We start from the raw sequence: 14,955 nt of genomic DNA, 5'->3' as shown, positions 1-14,955 counted from the left end.
AAGCTTTAGGTGGTGTTACTTTTAGCTTTTTAGGCACAGCAGCATTTAATTTCTCTCCTGAGACAGATTTCTTAGGTACCTTGGACACTTTAAAGATATTAGTCTGCTACTAAGAATTGTGAAAATCAAACATGCAATACAGAGAAATATGACAAAACAAGTAGATATATAAGGATACCATGAAAACAGCTACAAGTTTAAAAAAAGTCTCTGTGGTTCTATCCCTCTGGCAAAGTTTGAAGCAGCTTTGCTGGAGATCTTTTGTCATACAGTGGTGTCATGCCACACAAACTGCTAGTTCAGACAGACTTCTAAAACATCTGAATGAAATGTCACAGCTGCTTTCTGTGCCTTATGTTATGTCCATTCAAAATTAATGGACCCCATAGTTTAACATGAGCAATGTGAAAGAGGAAGTACATATATACTTCTTGCTTGAGTATTGATAGAATTTCTGAGGCTGTTTACAGCACCTATAAACTCCTATGAAGTGAAAATGTTTTTTCTGTAAATCTCACTGTATGTTGACTCAGCTAGCATTGTCCTTATTTTTAGTCCCTTTGACTAGTTTCTGTGACAGTTCTGCCATCATAATGGATTGCTCTTGGGTAGAAGAATAAGAGAAACTCAACTAATTTTTAATGATTTGACAACAACAAAATAAGGGATGGAAGAAACCTGAACAAAAAGGAGAAGGAAAGGATAGGTTGACCTATATCTTTTGCAGGTGGAGCTTCTGGCTTTTTAGACAGAGGGACAGGTTTCTCTTCAGGAATACTTTTTTTGGGCAAATCAGGCACTTGAAAGTTATTTACTGATTTTAATTTTAATTTTTTGACTTAAAGACAAGTTGAGAAACAGGAAAAGGGACACATACAACATAAATACCACAAATCTGACACAAGTGGACTATGAACAATTAAATCAGAAATTATGTAAGAAACAGAAAAAGATGTTATCAGCAAAGACCTCAGTTCCATTAGGCTATCAAAGTACCTTTAGATGGTGGAGATTCTGGTCTTTTAGGCAAAGGAGTAGGTTCTGGTTTTTTAGTCACAGCAATAGGCACTTTTTCTTCTAGTACAGATTTCTTAATGACTGTGGACACTTTAAAGATATTAGTTCATTATAAGACTTTATACAGAACAGAAATAAAATTCATAAAATATCCAAAGTTTGTAATGTAAGTAAGGTACTAAAAGACTGAACACAAATATTAATTACATTGAACAAGAACTAAGCCACCAACATGAATAATTTAATTTTCCTGGAGTTCATGACTTTGCAAATTGCAGGAAGAGATGATGAAGATATATACCTCTAGGTGCTAGAGCCTCCTCTTTTCTATGAACAGTAGAAATTTCTTCTTCTATGTGCATCTCCTCATAAACTTCATGTACTTGAAAGATATTAGTTTAAATACTTAAATTAACTTAGAATATCTTCAGAAAAAAGGCCATTGTTAAAGAACAAATGCAACTACATATGCAAGTTCATCTTAAGACAGATGCTCTATTTTATACCTATCCTCAAAATTAGGATTCTTTCCAATGAGGGAAGAAAAGAGTCTCATATTCTACCCTGATCTGACCTCTGCAGCTTGCCAGAAGAAAGATGTGTGGTATGTCCTAAAATGAGCTACTTCCTTGAGTACAAAGAGATAGGCCCTGTCTATCTAAGCTGTCACTTTTTCTGTTCCTGCAGCAGTCCCCACCCACACCCAGACTGATCTCAAGTTGGAGTCCTTCACAATTTCTTTTGCACATAAAGCTAATTTTCCCCTTAGGAACAAATATAGGTGATACATTTTAAATTTTTTTTTAAAATCAGTTTTATACTGTTGCACCTAACCAAAGCTGCTAACTAAACTCTAGTTTATGGTAGACAGAATGCTTTCAAAATAATTAAAGATTTATATATGAAAACATTTTTTTATCCTTCAAATCCTAATTAAAATTTTTTGTACCTTTAAGGTGTGAAGCTGCTTCTTTAGGTAGAGCAGGAGGTATTTTTTCTTTGTGGACAGCTTTCTTTGGTACTTCAGGAACTTAAAAATATTGGTTTATTTTAGACATTTGCACTAGGAAATAAGTAGTACAACTTTGTAAAACAATAACAAATGCCACCAGAACAATATGAAAATACATGGTATTAACCTGTGAATACACCTCACCAACTTTCTAGAGTTCACTTTTTTTTTTAACTCCTAGTGCTTACAGGTCTGAATTTGTCTTCTCTGAAAAGATAGTAGTTAGGGGTTTTTTTCTTATCAAACAGTATCTAGCAATTTTGGCAATTTAAAAGGTTTTAATTTTTTGAAATTTCAAAATTACCTATTTTGCAAGGCAAAACTCCAGTGCAATTAACTAAATACTGTTTTAAACATCTATAGAGTTGTTCAGCACTGAAATAAGAACATAGAGAAAATGCTCTTTGAATTTGTTTTCCTGAATGATGAATTATTCTTAGTTGTTCATTAGTTTAACATATGAATAAAGATGTTGAAATATTTTTTGAATTCTTTGTAAATGGTCACAAAATGTTTGCATTTTTAATCTCTGATCTCCCTGTATGTATGCTGTCTTTCTAAGATAAAAACAAACAAACAGACAAAACTTACAACAAGAGATCAAATGGAAGAAAACTGTACATTGCCCCTGGTCATACTGTTCAAGAAAAGCAAGCATGTTGTTTTTTTTCACTTGGTACCTCACTTTTGAAAGAGGCTAGAAGAAAATTCATTTGGAGGTCATGTACCTTTAGCTGGAGGAGCTTCTTCTGTAGGTACAACAGCAGGTATTTTCTTCCGTGGGACAGTTTTCTTTGTCACTGCAGGTACTTCAAAGATAGCACATTTTTTAAAGAACGTTATACAAAACGTAAGTAACATAGAAGCAATGACAGACATATAGCATCTAAGGAAACATTAGAATAAACACATTAAATAACAGATTAGCACATAGATGGAATGATGAAGATTAATAACTAATTTGTAGAGAATGTGTTACTTTATAGATTGCTTGCAAAGTTGGTTGTACCTTTAGATGGTGGAGCTTCCGGTTCACTAGGAATAACAATAGGGACTTTTTCTTCTATTGGGACTTCTCTGTGAACTTCAGGCTCTTTAAAGATATTATTTTACATACTTTAATATTATTTACAAGACAAGATTAGAAAGACAACTTACAACACAAAAATGCAGACATGTAAATTGACAAAGAGCTGTTTGAACATAAATTATTTAGGTATCTCATTTCAGCCTGATCATTTACCTACTTTTGCTAGAAGTGACCGCTCCCAATTACTAAAATACAAGTTTGCTGAAATATTTAGTTTTATTTTCTAGTTACTTAGGTCTGTGTATTAGATAGAAATTGTAACTGAGTTTCACCTGTCCTCATTTGGTGTTCACTATCTCTACCCCGGCTCAAAAAATACTTGTTACTCAGTATGGCTCTTAAACCAGTGTCTACTTAAGATCATTTCTTTGGTCCAATGTGGCTATAGTGCTTTCCTGGATCAGAAACTTAGTTTCTCTCTTATTTATGTTTCTCTGATTATTAGAGGGAGAAAACAATATCCTAAAAAAGCTAAACTATAACTAATGTTGGGGGTAGAGAGAGTCTCAAAGACGCAGATGGAAGTTACTTTTAAATAATTAAAAATATGAATTCAAAATGTCTCACATTTTACAGAACAATCTACTGCATGAATGGATATATTCTCTGCAATTTACTGCTTGGTAAATGTGTCATTGATGTACCTTCATACAAAGGAGGCTCCTCTTCTCTAGGAATAATGGTGGGTACTCTCTCTTCAAGGACAGCTTTCTTGTGAAACTCAGGAACTTCAAAGATATTAGCTTTCTTTTAGTAACCTCAAAATAATTTCCAGCTTTTACAGTACCAAACAGAAATAAACCCAGAAAACTAAGTTCTTTTGAGGTCCCAAATACTGTGCCTTTTCAAGAATGAAATACTATACAGTTCTAGAACTGTCTTGCTAGAACAATTATTTATGTGAAGAAATGTATATTTGCTGCTGTCAAAAAGCATAAAACATTTGCTTTTCTCACTGCATTGTGATGTGTTTCCTCCTGATATGAAGAACAGCTTTAATGGTTTTAACTTTCTAGCTCTTGCCCTATTACTTCACCACCAATATCATGACCAATATTAGTGGCTTCAAAACTCCAGTTTAAACTAAGTTCACAGCTATATTACAAATATAAAAGCTATAAACTTTTATGTAATGGTAGTGTGAGCGGTGATACCTCCTCAGCATGTTTTCACTCATAAATCAATGTATTTAATATTTAGCACATGTATAGCACATATCTGAAATGTCTGCCTCAGTTGTCCATTTATCACTGAGAGCTGAATCCGCTTAGAGCACTTAGAGACTGGATACTCTCGCCATGGTGTAAAGAACATAAAGATCATTTTAGAAGATATTAGTGGGGAAAAAAACTACCAATATTTCCTTTCCACAGAACCTCATTTCAAAGGTTCCTTTACCTTTTATTGATGGAACTTCTATTTCAGGTGTGTGTGTAGGCTTCTTTTCTTCAGGGACAGTTCTTTCAAGAACAGCTGGCCCTTTAAGATACAATCTACTTTTAGGGCTTTCAAAGTTATTTGGAAGAAGTTAGAAAGAGAAATAGCAAATCTAACAAGGAAGATTCATGAAACAACAAAGGATTAAATGCTTCCTGAAAGAACAACTGTGTTAGTTTTGAAGATTACACAGAAGAATAACATATTTAAAATATATTCTTGAAAGGTAGCCATATAGTTGGTTGGTGGAATCTCCTTCCTTTTCAGAAGAAATAAAAATAGTATGCCTTTCTGAACTACTTTCATGTGTAGTTTAATGACAGAACACACGTTTTTTTAAAGCAACTATCACATATTTTCGACAAATGACTTGAAACCAACAGGCAAATACAGACTCAATCACAAACAGTTGAAAAAAAACCCTGTGAGGACTTTAAACATATGCACGTCTTTCTCAACAAATAATAAAGGCAAAAGACTGAAATCAGAGCTCACGATTCATGAAGACAATGCAGAAGTAGTATACCTTTAGCTGGTGGAGTCACTTTCTTTTCAGGAACAGGACGTAGTTGTTCTTTTGGAACAGGTTTCTTCAGCACTGGTGGCACTTCAAAGACATTAGTGTTTTTTTAAGAAATTTTGCAGTATGAATATTATGTAAGAATAGAAGTTAAACAAAAAACAAACAATGCAAAGAGCTGGAAAATTTAGCAAAATAGAAGATATGGTGTCCTCAATTGCTATTAAGTGGCAACCTTACAAGCCATTCATCCAGACTGTTTTGCTTGGGTTCACATAGCTAGAGACTTCACTGAAAGAAAAACACTGCTCACATGAATTTTTGACTAGGATAAGCCTTATCAATTTGGTTTCATGAACTATGAGCTCTAATTAATGCTAGCTGGGAATATGGTACGGTTTCAATTTCCTATCAACTCCAAGTCTTTATGCAAAAAAAAACCCAAAACCCTTTCCCACTGATTTAATTCTGATAATTCATATGAGAAACAACTATTTTCACAATAACTAACAATTATTGTGGTGTTATCATATTATATAATTTTTGTTAACTATTTTATTAGCACAAAATGGAATTTCTGGCAAATTAAGTGCTCTAAACAGAAAGTTACAGAGCTCCAAACTTGCACAGATATTCGATTAACATCCACTGACAATTGCTATTCATGATACTTCTCTTTTGTACAGCCTGATACAGAGAACACTCATCAGGACTATATGCACTCCAGCAAATTGTGAGGTTGAAGCAGGTCATAGTGTTTTAGGATTCTGTAGGGAACTAGCGTTTCACTGATAGGGTGCTATAGCTCAACAGACTTTTATTCATTTATTCATCTGCTTGTTTTCAATAATTAGCTATAAAATTTATATTTTTATATATATATATATATATATGTGTCACACTTATATTGTGACAGCAAAATTTAAATCTTGAAGGTCCTGCCTGCACTTTCTTTGTTCTCAGAAAGTAATTTGTACCAGTTTTGATTTGTTAAAGAAATATTATTTTGTTAGTAACTTAATTCCTGTCTTTGAAAAGAAAGTTAAAGGTCTAGCAGTCAAATAGGAATAGGTAAATTACTGGATATGGGGATTCAGAGACTCAAGCAGAATGCTGTGGTTTTAAATTTATCTAATAGTTGATGTACCTTTAGCTGGTGGAGCTTCTTTTTTAGGAACAGGAACAGGTACTTTTTCTTCTAGCAGAGGTCTTTTAGGCACCTCAGGCACTTTAAAAAATATTTCATTATGGGGTTTTAGTTATTTATGAGGAATTACAACAGATACAAACACAGAAAGCAGTGCAATCACTCATTTATACAGGAACCATCTCATCATTTATGCAGAGGCAAGTTGAACAGCTACGTAATAGTTCTTGAGCAACAAAAGCTAAGGAATACATAAGCATACATCTTTCTGGTATATTTTAGACATGCTTTCTCTTTGGCATGAGGGATCCTATGATCATAACTTTAAATGACGGGAAGGAAGGCCCTACGTGAATTTTGACATCTCTGTAACTTACAGGAGCTAAACTGGGCAAAAGAAACAAATGTTAACATATAAAAATATCTAGTTCAGGCTGAAGATGAACTGTATCAGAAAATCATCATTTACTTTGTTTGTGTCATATCTACACTAGCTCACTCTTGGGCTGTCAGATGGGGAATCCTTCCATTCCACTCTTAAGGGAAATATTCCTCAGGAAGGAGCAGGAGAGAAACAATCTTTGAATGAATTTATCGTTACCAGCAACAGACATACATAGGACTACAAATGGGGAAAAATATGAATAAACACCCAAAGCAGGCCAAAAGGCCTAAGCAGTAGCTGAGAATTCAAGAAACTATAAGAATAAAGAAATAACGAATTGATGTACCTATAGCTGGTTGAATTTCGTATGCCTCCTCATATACCTCCTCATATTTCTCATAGATCTCTTCCTTCTCCTTAAATGCATACTTTTCGTAGACATCTTCTTTCTCCTCAGCCTCCTCTTCATATTCCTGTTCCTGAATCTCCTTGTATCTCTCAGGTTCTTCAGGTTCCTCATATGCCTCAATTTCTTCAGTCTCCTGAACCTCCTCAAACTCTTCAAAACCTTCATATGTCTCATACTTCTCATACTCTTCATATGTATACTCATGCTTCTCCACCACAGGAGCAGGAACAGGGACTTTTTCTTTCTGGACAGGTTTCTTGGATACTTTGGGCATTTTGGAAACAGTATTATTGTTACTACCTTACAATATTTTTTATTTCTTTTTTTACATTTAGTCAAGACTATCCATATAGAACAGAAAATGTACATGATAGCCACAAGACTCTTACATTAAAATATAAGAACATTCTTCTCAAACAGTATATATACTATAAAAGATTTTAAGAATGAGGAGGAAAAACAAATCTTTGGGAGGAATAAGAAGAAATATATCTGTACCTTTAGTCGGTGTTGGTTCTTTGGGTTTGGGAACAACAGCTGGCACTTTCTCTTCTGCCACAGCTCTTTTAGGCACCTCAGGGACTTTAAAAATATGGATTTCTTTTAGAATATATTTTTTTAAAAAAAAACAACACCTTAAAGCAGTGTAAGTAAAAAAGCACAAGAAACAGAGCTTTATGTTTCTACAATGTAAACACTGCTAATGAAGAGTTTGAACATAAATTTAAGCAGGATTCTCATACAACAAAGACAAAAGCAGAAGAAACACAAGAGTATTTTTCGCATACATATTAATTATATTCGGGAGTACATATACCTTTTGCAACTGGAACCTCCACTTTTTCACGGGGTGCAACAAGGACTTTCTTTTCAGAAACAACCTTCTCAGGCACCTTGGGTACTTTAAAGATAGGACCTAACTTCAGTGGGTTTTTTGCACAATTTTTAAATAGACACAGAGCCCAAAGCTTACAAACAGCAGAACAGAAAATCACAAACAAATAGCATGGGGAGAAATATAGTACAAGACAGACATAATAAGATGTCCCTTGCTAAACTCAACTTGAATGAAGAATGTTATCTATTAATGATAACAGCATTTAGAAACTGCAATACCTTTGGCTGGTGGAGGTGGCACCTTTTTAGGAACAGGTTCTTTCACTTCAGGAACACGTTTCTTAGGCATCTCAGGCACTTTAAAGACATTATTTTATTTTAAGAATGTCACCCACCAGTAGTGTGAGAAAGACAACAGACAACATATACAAACAGACATAATGAAATTAGAACTGATCTGCAGAATGTATTTTAAATGTTTTAAAGATGAAACAGAAATAAAAACAAAAGACACTTTATATGCACAGGCAGACTTCTTGAACAAGTCAAATCACTTAAGAGCTTATATTTCACTATGAATTTGACAGGAACCATGAGACATCAATACAGAAAGACAGCAGGGACACAAAACTAACATAAATAACAAACAAAATAAAATAGAGACACTGAATGAGAATAACAGCACGTTTTCCTAGGTGTTAATTTATGTACCTTTTGCTGGAGGAAGCTTCAGTTTCTCAGGTGCGGGTACAGATATTTTTTCTTTTGAGACAGGTTTCTTAGGAATCTCTGGCTCTTTAAAGATATTATTTTGCAAACATATTTTAAACTTACTTTCAGAGCATTAAAAGCATGAAAAGACATGAAACAAGATCACAAGCTCCCCAGAAAGATCATTAAGATTTACATACAACTTAGAACAAGAAATGAAGATTAATTTTAATGAAGCCAAAAGATCTCATGGGTAACTTGCAAGAAAAGATCATGTACCTTTTGCTGGTATAATTTCCTCGGAAATAGTTTCCTCTTCTTCTTCCTCAGGAACAAAAATGGGAACCTTTTCTTCAGGCATAACTCTCTTTGCCACCTCAGGCACTTTAAAGATATTATTTTAAGAACTTTACTTTCACAACTTCACAAAGAAAAATCCATAACATGAAACACAAGGACACCAACTCTAAAGTAACAACAGTAACAAAAATAAGAGAAACTGCCTTATTTTTCACTCCCTGAAAACAGCAAAGTGCAATTATGTTATAAGGGTTATATAAGAATTAACTCTTTTGCCTATTTTAATTATACAGTGTCATTGCCAACAGAAAATATTAGCAAGATATGCTACAAAGACAAGGTTGTAGAAGATTATAAGCATCTATTTTTTTAGATAAAAAGCTTCCAGTGTCTTGCTTTTCAATTTTTTTTCTAAAAACCTGAGCTGCTGTGGTGGAATTTGCTTAGCACCAAACAGCAGCCTCTACAATATTCTGCCTTCACTTTGACTTTCATATTTAGAGTATATCTTCTGGTTATTTTTATGGTCATTTGTGCCTTGATTTTATTTTTATATAAGTTTAGCTAAAAGGCTTTTAGAGTTTTAGCATACTCTTGAGGTACTTGTTAGATTGATCTCCCTGAATAGAAGAATTTCTGGGTAAAGGCCCATAAAATATTCCACATATTTTGTTTAAACAAAAATTAAATTAATTTAAACATTAGTTCTGAATATTGGTATCACAATGAATTATTCAGCTGGCTGAAGGCAACAACAGAACGGACAATCAAGCCCTGCCTGAGACCTAGCACTGCTCACTACAGGGGAGCAGCAGGGTGCTAGAACCAAGGCTCTGATTTTACACAAGTATAAATTGATTTTTAAAATGAGCTTTCACTGCAGTAAGAAAATGCAAAGGAGAGGAATTATCTGCATACACCATGATGTGATATACCTTTGGCTGGTGGAATTTCCTTTATTTTAGGAACTGCAACAGGCACTTTGTCTTCTGGGACAGCTCTCTTGGGCATCTCTGGCACTTTAAAGATATTGTTTTAATAAGCATTTTTCAATTAATTTTAGAGCACCAAAGCTACTAAAATCACAGACAAAAGTCACAAAGACCAACAGTAAGAAGAAAACTCCCCTCAGAAGGATAATTAAGGTTTACATCCAAATTAAAATAGTTAATAGAGATGAAGATCTTTTAATGAACTGAACAAAGGTCTGTGACAGTTTTCAAGAGGGAATGGTGTACCTTTTGCCGGTATCTCTGGAACAGCTTCCTCTTCCTCCTCTTCTTCTTTAGGAACAAACATAGGTATCTTTTCAGGGGGAGGTCTTGGAATTTCTGACACTTCAAAGATAGTATTTAATTGTAGAAAACTTAGACACAACATCAGAAACTAAGAGACAACTTACACAGAAGCTAAAGACTATGAATTAGCAAGTACATTTGTCACAAACTGCTACAATACATCAGTTAATGTCTAATACCAAACATACAGACACAGTAACAAACATCATACACAGGTCCATTTATAAGAAGAGATACCTTTGGCTGGTGGAGGTTCTGGCTTTTTATGTACAGGGACAGGTACTTTTTTTTCTGGAACTTTCTTGGGCACTTCAGGCACTTTAAAGATATTTTTAATTAATTTTCAATGTAACACAGAACATACTAAAGTGATAACTGTGTAATTAAAATAACTATACAAATATGTTAAAATGTAATTTTTTATGAAAGATAACATTGATTTTATCCACAGATTTATGCACGATGTAAACTTACAAACATAGAGACTACAGCATTACAACTTCACAAAGTGAGGCTAAGGGTGAAGTCTGGCTGTTTAGGTACACTGTCTTTTGAAGTATCTGTTCTTGAAACACCAAGTAGTTTAAATAATTTAGATACACAAGATCCAAAAGACAGAGAAAATACAGGACACCAACATAGAGAATAAATGTAGATTGAGCACAGCACCCATGACTAACAGAAACGTCCACAATACAGTGGCTATGATCAAACATAGGTCAGTGAGTGGTTCAAACACACCAGGACAAGGAATGGGATTGTTATTTGCAGTCTTCTAAAGCTGAAGAAACAAAACTAGAATCACACTGTTGAACCAGAAACTGGCGTACCTTTGCCTGGTGGATGTTCTTCCACTTTTTTAGACACTGGGACAAGTACCTTCTCATCTGGCACAGGTTTCTTTGGTACTTCAGGCACTTTAAAAATATTGTTGTAGTTTAAGAATTTAGTTTTTTAAGCATAAGCTAAACAACAACTATATGAATCAGTAAAGTGGAATGACAAAGAACTGTCAAGAATAGAAAACTCTCTTCACTCTACATTACATTAAAGATGACAGGTGAACAAAGACCAATTTTTAAAGGTTTTTTTTTTTTTTTTTAACATATTTAGTCAAGAGCTGATATACCTTTCACTGATGGAACTTCCCTCTTTTTTGGTACAGGAACAGGAACCTTTTCTTCTGGCATAGGTTTCCTCAGCACTTCTGGAACTTAGTAAGATATTATGGTAAATTGAGCTTGGCATAAGAATCTAAAACACTATGACATACAAGCCAGTGACACTAAACAATTGAACACAAACACAAAGAATCACAATTCTTAAGAGCAACAATCCTTTTACTATCCTAGTATTTAACACAAGTGGGAAGATAAATGAAGTCTAGAAGACCTTTCTGATCAAAAGTAATTACAAGTTCATATACCTTTAGCTGGGGGAGCTTCTTTCTTCATCACTTGAACTTTCTTTTCAGGTACAGGTTTCTTTGGCACCTCAGGCACTTAAAAAAAATATTATTTTGGTTAAAAAAGAATCCACAAGCTATCCAAAACAGAAAAGAAACAAAAAAGACAGCAGCACAAACATTTCATATGAAAAGCCCTCTCTAAAAAGAACAGAAAAAAGTAACGATCAAGTAAGGCATCTGTAAAGTACTGTGAATTACATACTCAAAGGGTGAGTGCTAATACAAAGAGAGGATATATACCTTTTGCTGGAGGAGCTTCTTTTTTCTTCATAATAGGTACCTTTTCCTCTGGAACAGGCTTCTTAGGAACTTCAGGCACTTAAAAGATACCATTAATGTTTTAGCTATTTACTTCCAAAACAACAGGAACACAAAGTGCAAGCAAGTGTCACGAATATATACCCCAAACATAAAGCTGTGATTTAACATGGTTTGATTATTAAGACAAAATAAGACAAAATAAAATGGCAAACAGATATTAACTGCTATTGTGTCCATTCTCCTTGCTAAGCTATTAAGGCCATCAATAAAAATATTTTTAACTTCAAGAGCTTACTTGCTGGTCAAAGGATTGACTTAAGACAGAGTTTGGCTTCTTAGAACCAGCTATTAAAGCAGATTCAGAAGTGTCATGGTGGGAAAACTTGCTAAAATACAATTTTATTTTTTCCTCCCATTTTGGATGTTTATTACAAATGTAATTACAAATTTATTACAAATGTAATAAACTACTATAGAATTGCTGTATTTGATATTTAGTGGTTTCACTACTTCTCCTTATTTTCCCCTAAAGCCATGATCCTAATGCCTCTCAGATATGTAATAGGTTGCATCTGTTCATGTTCAATAAACTAATTTTGTATATGTATTGAATATATATTGCTAATTAGATTTTCTTTCTGAGAAATCTCCAAGTACTTTCTACATGTAAAAAGCAAACACATTAAGTTTATCAATTGATTTACTTCAAGCACAGAACTATGGACACATTATAAGTGCCCAGCAGTTTATACAACAATTTGTTGGGTAACAGCAATGTTTATGAGTGATGTACTTTGATGAAAAAAAAAACCAAATCTTGTCTGCTGAAATCGATTTTCCCTTTAACTGCAGTGAGGTAAGTTTCAACTAAAATGTATCTTGATGTTTTTTGTAGTCCAGAACCCAGAAATATCCATGCAAATTTTATGATGACAGCAGAGTAACCCCACTGGCTCTGAGCATACTGAAGAAAGTTTGGAGCACATATGACTTAAACTTAACTATTATGATAGAGTCAAAGGAAATTTTAGGTAACCCTAATCTTCCTGTTCAGGGTTAACCTGGCTCTTGCCGTGTACATATTGGCCTTTTCTCTACTAGAGAAAATATGTTAATCAATATGTCAAAATTCTAGTACAAGCAATGTTAAATATAGTTTTGGCATTCATTAATTAGGCAAAAGAAATTCTGAATTTCATTTTTGGGAAGAGACACTATGGAATGATTTGAAACAGGACTGGAAAATATACATTTTTACATACCGTTAGATGATTATTTAATTTTGGAAAATTGGATATAGTTAGTCTATATCTTTCTATTACAATGCAGAAAGGCTTTATTACCAAGATCTTGGCATGACCTTGTTGACCTCTCTAAGTAGTGATCAGTATGTTCATCCTGTACTAACAATGTTGAAAAATTATACTAGTACCATAAAAATTTTTCCTAAGGAAAACACCTAAGTATTTTAAAATGGCAATTTAATAGAACTTTTACATCTTTGCCTTCCATGAAAATCTATTATTCCCTTCCAGAAATAAACAAAAACTATAGGGTTATAAAGAGTTCTGAGAGAAAGTCAATGCAACTTGTGTTCTTAATTCACCTATTTTCAAGTACACTACCTATTTTCTAGATAAAGTTTTTTTCTGTGATTGCAGAATTCTCGTAAACATTTCTAAGTATTTTAATCACAGTCTGATAGCATAATTGGACCCCCGACAAGGATAAAATAAAGCTCAGTCAAATTTTCTTAGTGGGTTATACAGACTTCATATGAAAGATGAAAGAACATGTATGGTATAGAACACTGGAATTCATAAAGGTGTCCTGGTTTCGGCTGGGATAGAATTAATTTCCTTCTCAGTAGCTGTTGCAATGCTGTGTTTTGGATTTGTTGTGAGAACAGTGTTGATAAGAGATATTTTGAGTTGTTGCTAGGTAATATTCGTACCATGTCAAGGACTTTTCAGTTTCTCAGGCCCTGCCAGCAAGAAGGCTAGAAAAGCACAAGAAATTGGGAGGGGACACAGCCAGGACAGCTGGCCTGAACTAGACAAAAGGATATTCCATACCACGGAATGTAACGCTCAGTATTTTAACAGGGTGGAATTGGCTGGGGCCTGCCAATCGCTGCTCAGGGACTGGCTGGGCATTGGTCATCGGGTAGTGGGCAATTATATTGCATCACTTGCTTTCTTTTCTCCCTTCCCTTTGGATCTTTTTCCTCTCTCCTTCTCTCTCCTTTTCATTATAATTGTTGTTGTAGTAGTAATAATAACAATAATGTTACTGTTGTTATTAGTATTACTGTTGTTTTTATTTTATTTTATTTCAATTATTAAATTTTTTCTTGTTTCAACCCTCAAGTTTTACATTCCTTCCCAATTCTCCTCCCCATACCATTTTCAGGTTTGTGGAGTGAGAGAGCAGCTGCATGGTACTTAGCTACTGGCTGGGGTTAAACCATGACAAGAGGTAGTAGAAGAGTAAGACACACAGCCATCAGACATTTTCTACACCATATACTAATCATTAAACATGTTGAAAAAAGACACACTGTAAAGCACACTGAAACATACTAAACCAAAATTTTGGTATATTACCAGAATGAAAAGATACTACTTTTTCTCACACAAAAGTATACCTCTAACTGGTGGGGGAGCCTCCTCTTCATACTGGGGAACTTCTGACTCTTCCTCCTCATATTCAGGAACTTCCTCTTCATAATAAGCCGCTTCTTCTTTGTAATGTGTGACTTCTTCCTCTTCATATTGAGGAACTTCTTCATACTGAGGAACTTCTTCCTCATAGTGACTAACTTCTTCATAATGGTGGACTTCCTCCTTGTAATGGATTACTTCCTTCTCATATCTGATGGGTTCTTCCTCTTTGTATTTTGGAATCTCTTCTACTTCTTCTTCTTCATACTGAGGGACTTCAACAAACACTTTCTCTTTTCGGACAACTGTCTTCCGTACTTCAGGCACTTAAAAAGATACCAATTAAAAGAATCTTAAATTTTAGCACATAGATCTTAATAATAATAAGGATCACAAGGCA

General features: G+C 34.2%; 1 protein-coding gene across 38 annotated transcripts in view; it reads right to left on the bottom strand.

Annotated features, from left to right (window-relative positions):
* Nucleotides 1–14,955, bottom strand: part of LOC308068900 (titin-like) — a 240,935-nt gene that overhangs the window by 121,307 nt on the left and 104,673 nt on the right. For 22 of the 38 annotated variants that reach the window (XM_080400329.1, XM_080400320.1, XM_080400321.1 and 19 more), the window contains 16 exons: nucleotides 14,540–14,881; nucleotides 11,872–11,949; nucleotides 11,590–11,664; nucleotides 11,293–11,376; nucleotides 10,994–11,080; nucleotides 10,401–10,481; nucleotides 10,104–10,202; nucleotides 9,801–9,884; nucleotides 8,845–8,949; nucleotides 8,566–8,649; nucleotides 8,134–8,211; nucleotides 7,835–7,918; nucleotides 7,516–7,599; nucleotides 6,955–7,281; nucleotides 6,224–6,304; nucleotides 5,083–5,163 (listed from right to left, as the gene is read on the bottom strand). The exons of 7 other annotated variants lie outside the window; for them this stretch is intronic. In XM_080400329.1, coding sequence (XP_080256455.1) covers nucleotides 5,083–5,163; nucleotides 6,224–6,304; nucleotides 6,955–7,281; nucleotides 7,516–7,599; nucleotides 7,835–7,918; nucleotides 8,134–8,211; nucleotides 8,566–8,649; nucleotides 8,845–8,949; nucleotides 9,801–9,884; nucleotides 10,104–10,202; nucleotides 10,401–10,481; nucleotides 10,994–11,080; nucleotides 11,293–11,376; nucleotides 11,590–11,664; nucleotides 11,872–11,949; nucleotides 14,540–14,881 — 1,854 coding nt within the window. The remainder of the gene's footprint in view (nucleotides 1–5,082; nucleotides 5,164–6,223; nucleotides 6,305–6,954; nucleotides 7,282–7,515; nucleotides 7,600–7,834; nucleotides 7,919–8,133; nucleotides 8,212–8,565; nucleotides 8,650–8,844; nucleotides 8,950–9,800; nucleotides 9,885–10,103; nucleotides 10,203–10,400; nucleotides 10,482–10,993; nucleotides 11,081–11,292; nucleotides 11,377–11,589; nucleotides 11,665–11,871; nucleotides 11,950–14,539; nucleotides 14,882–14,955) is intronic. 9 more of the 38 variants (XM_080400352.1, XM_080400354.1, XM_080400357.1 and 6 more) reach the window with 9 other exon arrangements.

Source organism: Falco punctatus (assembly GCF_963210335.1).
Source record: "Falco punctatus genome assembly, chromosome: 8".
In the NCBI taxonomy this organism is placed as follows: Eukaryota; Metazoa; Chordata; class Aves; order Falconiformes; family Falconidae; genus Falco; species Falco punctatus.
Note: the sequence above shows the minus strand (reverse complement) of the source record. Positions and strands in the feature narration are given on the sequence as shown.